Source organism: Eleutherodactylus coqui, chromosome 6 (genome assembly GCF_035609145.1).
Source record: "Eleutherodactylus coqui strain aEleCoq1 chromosome 6, aEleCoq1.hap1, whole genome shotgun sequence".
Lineage (NCBI taxonomy): Eukaryota > Metazoa > Chordata > Amphibia > Anura > Eleutherodactylidae > Eleutherodactylus > Eleutherodactylus coqui.
The window spans coordinates 29,711,991-29,722,926 of record NC_089842.1 but is presented as its reverse complement, the minus strand read 5'-3'; the positions used below and the strand labels follow the sequence as shown (position 1 = coordinate 29,722,926).

General features: G+C 44.0%; 1 protein-coding gene across 2 annotated transcripts; it reads left to right on the top strand.

Annotated features, from left to right (window-relative positions):
- The first annotated feature begins 5,193 nt into the window (after positions 1-5,193).
- Positions 5,194-8,962, top strand: LOC136631994 (uncharacterized). 2 transcript variants are annotated; one of them, XR_010793125.1, is made up of 3 exons: positions 5,194-5,269; positions 6,276-6,563; positions 8,896-8,962. XR_010793125.1 is itself a non-coding variant. In XM_066606521.1 (2 exons), exon 1 carries the CDS (start codon positions 5,638-5,640, stop codon positions 6,541-6,543), a length of 906 nt encoding a protein of 301 aa, XP_066462618.1. In that variant the 5' UTR covers positions 5,277-5,637; the 3' UTR covers positions 6,544-6,563; positions 8,896-8,962. The 2 variants fall into 2 exon arrangements, 1 of the variants encoding a protein (XP_066462618.1); XM_066606521.1 differs by lacking the exon at positions 5,194-5,269 and having other exon boundaries at positions 5,277-6,563.
- The last annotated feature ends 1,974 nt before the right edge of the window (positions 8,963-10,936 follow it).

Below are 10,936 nucleotides of genomic sequence, written 5' to 3'. Positions count from 1 at the left end.
GTTTCGGACCACAGGGGATCTCTGAGTTTATTGTGGTAGGTCTTCCGAAATCTACGCAAGGAGCTACAGAGAAGGTCTTGCTTTAGGGCCTACTATACTCAATGGCCTATTGGCCAGAATGGAAGGAATCAATGGTGCAGGGGTGATTGGTGGCAATGACGATTGGGTTGATGACTCTTGGCATAGCGTCCTCAACATTTTAATAGGGCCTTTTGTAACGGGGCTCAATGTCATAGACTTTCTTGGGTAGAACTCATTTGACACAAGAAGTATTTGTTTGTCCTGCCCAAGTAGGGCTTTTTCTAGGTTGATATCTGGCGAATCCAGTTTAGGATCCACCAAAGAGATCCATCTTGCCATATGAATCGCCTTATAATATAAGAGTAGATTTGATAAGCCCCTCCCTCCTTGTTGTTTTCTTTGTGTTAGGTATGGGAATACCAGACGTGGTTTGTACCTGTCCCAGATAAACTTCCTGAAGAGTTGATGCATCTGGGAGAAGAAAATACCAGGCACATCTATTGGGACTCTTTGTTCCTGTGCATTTGAGACTACAGACGCTATGTAGCAGTTTCAGGCACTAGGGTGGAGCCTCAGGTGTACTAGCCGCAGGTTTGGAGTGTCGTAAGTGAAGAGCCAAAAGTCAGCAATGGCAGATTTCATTTCGCAGTACAGATGGAGGAGGTGGGTAGCCACTGTCTGGAGTGCAAGAGGTCCTGCGTTCGAGTCCTGACACCAGTCCCTTGCTTCCAAGATGGTCACTGGACATCCCAGGAGCCAGCTTGCCCAGGTATCTAAGATGAAATTCCCTCATCAGCTGAAGGGCATGAATATTGGAGGCCAGCTCCCAGGAATTCTCTGGGTCATATCCCTTCCACTTGACCAGGTACTGCAGCATCCTTCTATGTTTTCAGAAGTCCAGGATCTGGTCCACCAGGAACTCCTCTTCACCCTGGACCATCACTGGTGGAGGAGATGGTTGGTTTCTTCCAGGGAAAGTGTTCTCCTTGAATGGCTTGATTAGTGACACATAGAACACTGGATGTATCCTAAGTCTGCCAGGGAGTTTTAGGTGGAAGGCGACTTGGCCCATCTTTGCGGAAACCTGTAAAGGCCCGATACATTTTTACCCCAATTCATGTTCTTGATTGACAATCATACCTTATCACCAACCTGAAAGATAGGGGCCGCTTGGCAGTATCTGTCCGCTACTCTTCTGTAGGCATCGTGGGCTTCTTGCAAAGTCTACTTCAATTATCTCTGGGTTCCAGATAACGCCGTCAGTCTGTGATCGATCCTTGGGACAGGAGTGCTGATAGGAAGGCTCAGAATAAAGACAGGATGTATCCTGTAGTTAGCATAGAATGGGTGGTTGAGCTGTGTTAGGCATTGTTGTAGGTGAACTCCGTTGTCAATAAATAATCCACCCAATCGTCCTGTAGATGGGAGATTAAGGAGAAGAGATACTGCTCCAGAATCTGGTTTGTTCTCTCTGTCTGGCTGTTAGACTGAGGATGAAAGGCAGAGGAGAGATTCACGGTAGTTCCCAGGCCCATGTAGAAGTGTTTCCAGAACATTGAAATAAATTCAACTCCTCTGTCCGGGACCACATTATCAGGTATTCCGTGTAGTCAGAAAACTTCCTGGATCATCAACTCTGCAGTGTGCATGGGGGTTGGAATCGTTTTTAAGGGGATAAAGTGAGCCATCTCCATGAGTCGAGCCATGATAACAAGAATGGTAGTCATTCCTTTCGAGGGGAGCAGGTCACTAAAAAGTCTATAGATATAGATCTTCATGGCCTGAATGGGATTGGAAGAGGTTGTAGGCAACCCAGAGGACGGGTTTGTGGCATCTTGTTCCAAGCACATATTTCGCAAGAGGTGACATACCTCTTTACGTCCCTCCTGCAGTCGGGCCACCGAGGTGACTGGCAAGCTTGGAATCATGGTCTAGTTTAAGGACTTTGAGTCGACCAGCCTTGGGAACATATAGTTCGTGTTCTCGCCTCCAAAGTCCATCTGTGAAAGAAAGCTTCACCTCCTGAGAAAGATGATTCACAAACGGATATTTTTTGTGTCCTCCTTTAAACTTTGTTAGAAGGTCTTCAGAGTATAGGATAATCCCAAAATTTTGGGGGGACAGAATTGTGTAGTCTTTGTTTGACCCCTTTTCACACTCTGAAAATATCCTGGACAATGTACCCGCCTTGCCGTTTCTGGAATCGGGGGGGGGGGGGGGTAGGGGACACGTTAAAATTTAAAATTGAACTGGAAGAAAAACAGCGCCCATGGTGCTTGCCTCACCAATAACCTCTTGGCAGTATGGAAAAATTGTAAGTTCTTATGGTCAGTAAAAAACGTTACTGGATGGTGGGCTCCTTCCAAAAGGTACCTCCATTCGGTGAAAGTCACCTTGATTGCCAGAAGCTCCTAGTTCCCGATGTCACAGTTTTTCTTTCTGCGGGTGATAAATTGTTGGATAAAAAATGCACAAGGGTGCAGTTGCATCTTATCACTGACTCGTTGTGACAGGATAGCTCCCACTGTGAAGTCGGAGGTGACCAACTCAAAAACAAAAGGCAATTCCAGTTTTGGGTGGATCAGTACAGAGTCTTTAGTTTTTCAAAAGTGATTAGTGCCTCCGAGGACCAGGAAAATATGTTTTTCCTGTGAGGAAGATGATGGGAGAGATGACCTTTGAGAAGTCCTAAATAAATCTTTTGTATAAGTACGCAAAACCAATCAGGCACTATACTTCAGATTTTTTGGAATGGGACACTCCAAGATGGCTTTAATTTTGCTGTGGTCCATACTTAGGCCATCTGCGGAGATAATGTATCCCAGGAATTGCATTTGGGTCTGTTCAAACTCACACTTCTCTAGTTTGATGTAGAGATTCTTCTTTTGGAGTCATTCCAAAACCACCCGAACATGCTTGCGATATTCCATTAAATTATCATAGAAGTTAAGGATATCGTCGAGATACACGACTACGAATTGGTCCAACAGGTTTCAAAATATGTCATTGATAAAGTGCTGGAAGGTGGCGGGAGCATTGCAAAGGCCGAACGGCATCACTAGGTTTTCGAAATGATCATATCTTGTTCAAAAAGCAGTCTTCCATTCGTACCCTGGGTGAATCCATATAAAGATAGAGCTCCCTCTTAGATCTATCTTAGTGAAGATCTTGGCAGAGCAAAATCTCTCTAAAAATTCTGGTATCAGGGAAAGAGTGTAGCGATTCTTGTCTGCAATTTTTTTTAACTCCCTATAATAGATACATGGTTGCAGGATTGAGTTACTCTTTTCCACAAAAAATATGTGCGCCCCCACTGGTTCTAAAAGGTTATAGATCCACCTGAATGGAATATAAGCACCTGGGAGCAACTCCACTGTGCAATCATAAGGTCAATGAGGTAGCAGCTTTTCAACTTTCTTCTTGCTGCAGAAATCACTGAACATCTGATATTGAACTAGTAACTTCTCAAGGTCCTGCTAACCATTCTCGGGGTCTTGCACTGGTTATGGGGTGGATGCTGCTATTTTGCAGTGCTCTTTACAGTACTGTGAAGGGAAGGCAATGGTCCTTGATTCCCAGTTGATAGAGGGATTATGGGTAGAGAACCAGGGGATCCCGAGAATCACCGGAAATTTAGGGGACGAGATGAGCTGGACACTCTAGTTCAATTGTCTCCTGTGTGACTGTTCCCGAGGATAAGGGTGACCCATCCATGGTTTCCATATCAATCAGTATGGGCTTATGTCTGGTTGCAATGTTTTTGTTGAGAGCGAATCTAAGTCCACGAAGTTTCCTCCCACTCCTGAATCCAACATTACTGAGCACTGCATCCTCTGATTTCCTGTTAAGATCTCTATTGGTAGGACAAAATGGTGGAGCAGGTAAGGGTTTTCACACCATCTTGAACTACAGGTACAAAGGTGTGTTTGGTGACATCCGCTTGTTTCGTGACCCCTGGATTGGTCATGGTCTTGATGTTGGCTAGGGCGAGAGTCCTTTGGAATTTATTTGGGCAGTTTAAGGCATAATGTCCTGAGTTTCCATAATAAAGGCACAGATTTTCAGCATGGTACCTTTCCTTTTCAGTGGAGGAAAGGGGTTTGTGGATGACCTCGACCTGCATTAGTTCTGGCATAACTGGGGACTCAACATGGATTGACTGGAGAAGTAAGGGGTGTTGGTTCCCAAACCCAGCAGTTTCTCTTTTTGCTACTCAGAAAGTCTCTGGTCAATTTGGATACACAACTGAATGAACTCCAACAGGCTACCAGGGGTCTCTACTCAAGCAAATTCATCCTTTACCCACTCAGATAATCCCCAGCAGTCGTGAAGGCATCGAGGCTATAAAGAAGATTACTGTTGTTCTCTACATATGGTGAGGCCCAGGCAAGCGCCTCATCAGTGAAGAGATTGATGATAAAGAATATATTTTTCTAGTGGTAAATAAGGTTGTCTGCATCTGAAAATAGATTCAGCATTGATTTAGGAAACCTCGGTATTGGCGACGATCTTCTGAAAATTTAGCTGGCAGTGGTGCGCGGACATCCGAGCCTGTATGATGCAAATCTAATGCTTGTTTCTGTATAGTAACTATCTCCTTCTGTTGATCCAGCACCACAGTTTGTAATTCAGACAACTTCTTTTAGTAGGAGGCAAAGAATTCTTGGAGCTCTGTCACTTGATTCCGCAGGGTGCTCACAATGGACTTCATTTTTGGTGTAATTATTTTGCAGTGGTTTCAGGCACTAAGGTAGAGCTTCAGTTGCAGTACCCACAGTTCTAGAGAGTAGTCAGGGAAGAGCCAGGACTCAGTAATTGGAGGCCTCAGTTCGCAGTACAGAGAGAGGAGGTGGGTAGTGTAGTCACAAGGAAAGCCAGGGGTCAGCAACACCTCCTCCCATGACATCACAGCAGCATTCTTCCAGAATACCACCAACTGTCTGTCTGCTGTCTATAACACTATATACTCTCACTTCCTAAAATTGAACTTCTCAAAAACTGACCTACTGGTGCTTCCGCCCTCTACTAACTGACCTCATCCTGACATCTCCATCTCAGTGTGTGGCACCACCATAACTCCCAGACAGCACGTCCGCTGTCTTCTGGTTATATTCGACCCTGATCTCTCATTTACCCCCTATGTCCAATCTCTCACTCAAAAATGTCAGCTGTACACATGACTGCAATGGCGTGCGCCAGCTATGTATTCTATGGGCTGTGAAGTTCACCATGGGAATCCAGCTCTGAGGTAAGAAACACACCTGTTCCACTTTATCTTTTTAATGATTATTATGTGATTGGTGAAGGGGCGTATAAGAGCATAGGTTGTGTTAACGTGTAACTAGCTTGACAAAGACTCATGCTTTAGAGTCGAAACGTCGCCATCTTGTGTGTTGAGGAGGCATTACTATCTGTGTATTCTCATGAATGCATAAAATACAACCGCACCAAACCTGCTGCCTGACGTCTTTCTTATTATATGTATATCTTTGGGAATTTGGACTCTTTCCCGGTCTGGGCGTGCAGACAAGGCTGAAGGATACAGCTTAGGATTTTTTCCCCCCCGAACTGGTAGTGGTGAGTGCTGCTGCTCAACTTTGTTTACTGCAAATTGCTATGGATCCATCACAGCGTGCACCCCCAGGGGGACAAGCCTCATTATTTGCGGGCCTGGCTGATGGTGCACCAGGAGCCTCCTCTCCATTTATGTTTTCAGAAGCAGATGCAACAAAAATTCTGTCTGAAGTGTCTGTTGATACCTCATTCCTGTGTACTCCTTCTGCGGCTGTCTTACAGAAACAGTTTGAATCAGAACGAAAGCACATGATATCTTACAATCTCCACCTGGCCACCTTACACGAGTATTACCAGGCAAGGAGGATCCCACGAGGTTTGCGCTCGAGTATGAGACCCACATTACTTGCGGACAACTCGAGCTTCTGTGCTAAGTTTGAGGGTATTTTAAATAAATGCTCATTCGATCTGATGTTACTTAACATTGAATATTTATGTTCAGAAGTTAAAAGGAGTCGAGAGATTATTGGAGATATCGAATCCCAATTAAAACAACAGATGGGTGAAACCGACTGGCTACCCTACTCAACAAAGATGGATGCTCTACTGAGAAAATATCAGGAGGACATAGAGTCAACTAAAAGGATGAAGTGGTACCGCGACGCGGAGGATTACAAAAATAACAAGGTTTATAAATGGCAATATTCACGTGGGCATTTTTCTTCCAATCCCAATCCTAGGAGAAACCAACGTCGTGGACGGATGGGTGGACAAAAACGTAAAGGCGAATTCGGGTTCACATCTGTTGGATCCGACTCAACTGACGATTCATCAAGACCTGTTACGGAGAGAAATCCGAATACCGCACGTTTTTTAGGTCATCGCCCGCCGTCGAAATCACGAATAAATCTACACAACAGGGTGGAATCCGGAGAGGAGGGCGCAAGCACAACAGAGCGAGGAAAAGAGACTATGCAGACCCGAGCAACCACCAGGAGACTCCCGTAACTGGTGAACAATCGTTAGTGGTAAATATTTCTTCTATTACACTAACTGAATTGGAGATTTCAGTACTCTCCAAGGGCCTGGCGTTCTGCCCGAAACCAACGGTAGATTGGTTCCAATTAGATGTAGACTTGGACGCCTTTATGAGGCGATTAAAACTTAAGACATTTTTTTCCACTGTACCATCCAATAGTGAGGTTGGCAGCACTCAGACTAATCCCCGTGAGGTGTTTTCCTCGAGGGAAATTGGTCTTCGTCCTGCAAGTCGTTTCGTACCGCTTTCCAATGACCATGTAGTTGAAACTTTTTCTAAATTTGTAAAGCAGGATGTTCATCACTTGAGATCTCATAGATTATGTAAACCTTGCCGCACGAATATGCGCAAGGATGAATGGCTGGCGGTCAAAAATTTAAGTAAGAATCAATCAGTAATTATTAAACCAGCGGATAAGGGTGGGGCCGTAGTAGTGATGGATAGGTTCAAATATCTGAATGAAATTCGCCGCCAATTGAATGATGTCTCGACTTATGAGAAACTAAGACAAGATCCAACATTACGCTTTCAGATGCAATTACGGGTTCTGATTAACGAGGCGATCAATCAAGCTATCATTGATCGACAACTTGCGGATTATTTACTCATTGCATACCCTATTACACCCACTATCTACGTCCTACCAAAGATCCACAAGGATCTTGCAAACCCACCGGGTAGACCGATCATATCCGGTAGGGAGTCTCTATTCAGTAACATCTCCCGTTTTTTAGATAGAGTTTTAAGACCCTTTGCCATAAGAGGCCTATCTTATATACGTGATACCAGCGACTTCTTAAACAAAATCAAGGAAGTTAGAGTGAGTGAACACTCCTTACTAGTTTCATTAGATGTGGTCTCACTCTATACTATAATAGCACATGACAAGGGTCTAGATGCAGTACGTGATTCCCTATTAAGCTCTGATTGGAATAATGGCACTATTCAATTTATTTTGACCCTACTTGAATTTATTTTGACCAACAACTATTTCATCTTTGAGAATGCCTTTTATCGGCAATGCTGTGGGACCGCAATGGGGTCGAATGTGGCCCCGACGTATGCGGTTATTTTTATGAATTATGTTGAGACAACATGGATCTATACCTCCCCATCCTGGCAATATGTACGTGGATGGTGGAGGTATATTGATGATGTCTTCCTGATTTGGGAAGGCACTGAAATAAAATTGACATCTTTCTTTGACGAATTAAATAATATACTCCCAGAACTCAGGTTTACCATGTCGACATCTACTACTGAACTCCAGTTCTTGGATGTACTTGTCATTAAAAAAGAAGGCCATTTGGAGACTGACCTCTTTACCAAGGTCACTGATAGGAACAACCTATTAGTCTTTGATAGTTTCCACCCAAGAAAGACAATAGAGTCCTTACCTTGGAGTCAGCTCCTTCGGGTGAGGCGGATCGTAAGCAATGAGAAAGTGAATGATCGTCTTGAGCAAATGTACTCCAAATTTAGAACGCGGGGTTATCCAGCGAATATGTTAGGCCCTTTAATGGAAAAAGCTCGACAATTTCCACGAGATCAGCTTCTCTCCCCGAAACATCGAGATACTGAATTGTCTCGTATTCCTTTTGTATCCACCTATAGCCCGGCCAGTGATCAAATTATGAGAATTATCAGACGACACTGGTTATTACTCTCCAAGGGCTGTGGTAATGTCCCCGAATTTCGGTCCTTTCCGATTATGGCTTATCGACGAGGACGTAACTTGAAAGATCGATTAGTACGTTCCTATCTGTCAGATATTGGCCCCCCAAAACAAAGGGTCTTATACCCAGTGAAGACTGGGAATTTTCCATGTCTGAGCTGCACATGCTGCAGCAATATGAGTCGTGGCAACACGTTCAATCATCCAAGGACTGGGAAAAAGTTTTATATCCGACAGAGATATACTTGCAAGTCATCATATGTTGTTTACCTTATATCATGTCCCTGCGGCCTCCTGTACGTGGGCGAAACTATTCAAGAGATTCGCTCACGTATCACCAAACATAAGAGCACGATCAGGAATGAAAACATTGAACTGCCCATCCCCAAACATTTTGCTAGTGCTAGACACAGCATCAGTCAACTCAAATTTAGAGTTATAGATGATGTCCCTGAAAACATCCGAGGGGGGGATCGGGTAAAATTACTTAAAAGGAAAGAGGCCAGTTGGATCTTCAATCTGGACACCCTGACCCCATTGGGACTTAACCTTGATTACAATACCTTTGCATTTCAGTGATGTATTTGTTTGTTGTCTGCTTTCTTTATCCTAGACCTGTTTTTAATATTTCTTTTTTTGATTACAGATTTTCATATCTGGGTGGATCCTCCTCGGACGCTGGAACTATTTCCCATGACACTGAGCCCCTGGGTTTTTTTTTTTTTTTTTTTTTTTTTTGATATTTATTGAAATTTCTTGTGTTTTTTTTTGCACTAATACAGTGTACATGTAATATTTAGTAGCATATTAATAGATTTCTGGGCATCAATAAAAAAGCTATACTCCTTGGCAGCCATTTCAGTGTATGTGTGATACCCCGTTTTTCTACCTCTCATTATCATCGTATATGCTTGGGTATACCTATCAGGATCTACCTCGGCCGCATGCTTAATCATGCCTTCGGGTATTAGTATTGGCATGATACTTTGAATGAATAGGACACGTAGTATGATCACCCTTTAGGATTTCTGTTCTTGGAATAATTAGGTTCCTTCTCTGGTGTTATAATTGTTCCTCTCAGTGCTTGCTTTCATGCTAATTAATACATAGTACTGACATTGCTCCATGGTAAAAAATCCCTTTGTGTATTAATTAAATCTACTTATTTAACTAGACATCTGGTTCTTGTAACCCTATGAATGTGGGTTAAATCCTCTTGCCAGTCCGGAAAGTATACAATACTATGTGACCTTTCTCCGTTTTATAAGTGAACTATGAACGTGGTGATATAACTACTTATGGGGAATATCTCACACGCCCTTATTATATGATTTATATTCCTCCATCGTGTTTGGATTGTTTATGGAAGTAATGTGCACATTAGTAATAAGAAGGATAGATATGTCGGCACTAGGACCCTGTGATGACCAGATCTGGTGCTTTGAGAACACGTCATACCATTCAAGCAGATCTAACACTCCATAGGAAGGCAGAGGCTTCGGTTACCATAGTGATGGACTTTGCTTATGTGCAGAGTGGAGCGTGACTCATAGCAAGCACGGAGCTGGGACACAGCTATCGCGAGAACTCGCAGCTGTGCTCTGCTCTATCCTCAGGGGGAATGATTAATGATTACTGGTTATTGTGGCAACGGAGGATGACCTGTCATGGGCTCTCCCAGCAATCTGAGGTTAGGCACTTCCGGGTTACACACATGACTGCAATGGCGTGCGCCAGCTATGTATTCTATGGGCTGTGAAGTTCACCATGGGAATCCAGCTCTGAGGTAAGAAACACACCTGTTCCACTTTATCTTTTTAATGATTATTATGTGATTGGTGAAGGGGCGTATAAGAGCATAGGTTGTGTTAACGTGTAACTAGCTTGACAAAGACTCATGCTTTAGAGTCGAAACGTCGCCATCTTGTGTGTTGAGGAGGCATTACTATCTGTGTATTCTCATGAATGCATAAAATACAACCGCACCAAACCTGCTGCCTGACGTCTTTCTTATTAGCTGTACCCCAAGAACATCGCAAGAATCCGCCCCTTTCTCACTGTGGACACGCTAAAAATGCTCACTGTTGCCCTCGCCCACTCTCAGCTCAATTTTTGCAACTCATTGCTGATCGGCCTACCCTGCTCCAGACTCTCCCCCCTCTAATCCATCCTGAATGCAGCAGCCCGGCTCATCTTCCTGTCCAGCCACTACTCAGACACCTCTGCCTTGTGCCAGTCACGGCACTGTCTGTCCATCAAATATAGAATTCCATTCAAACTCACTACCTTAATCCATAAAGCTTTCTATTGCACCGCGCTGCCCTACATTGCCTCCCCCATCTCAATCCACCACCTAGCCCGTGCCCTCCGCTAATGAAATCAGATTACATTCCCCTTTTAATTTGAACCTCTCTCTCCCGCCTACAAGACTTCTCCAGAGCAGCACCAGTCCTCTAGAATGCGCTACCCAAAACTATCCAAGCAATCCCCGATACACAAAACTTCAGGCGTGCTCTAAAAACTCACCTCTTCGGGAAGGCATACCACATCCCTTAAACCCCTCTTTACTCCGCCTGATAACATGCTCCCTGTGCTACAGACTGCAATTCCCTGCTAGCCGCAATCAACCACCCCCTGTAGTCATACTGATTCAGCCACTACATGGCTTAAGTCTGACATTCTCTATA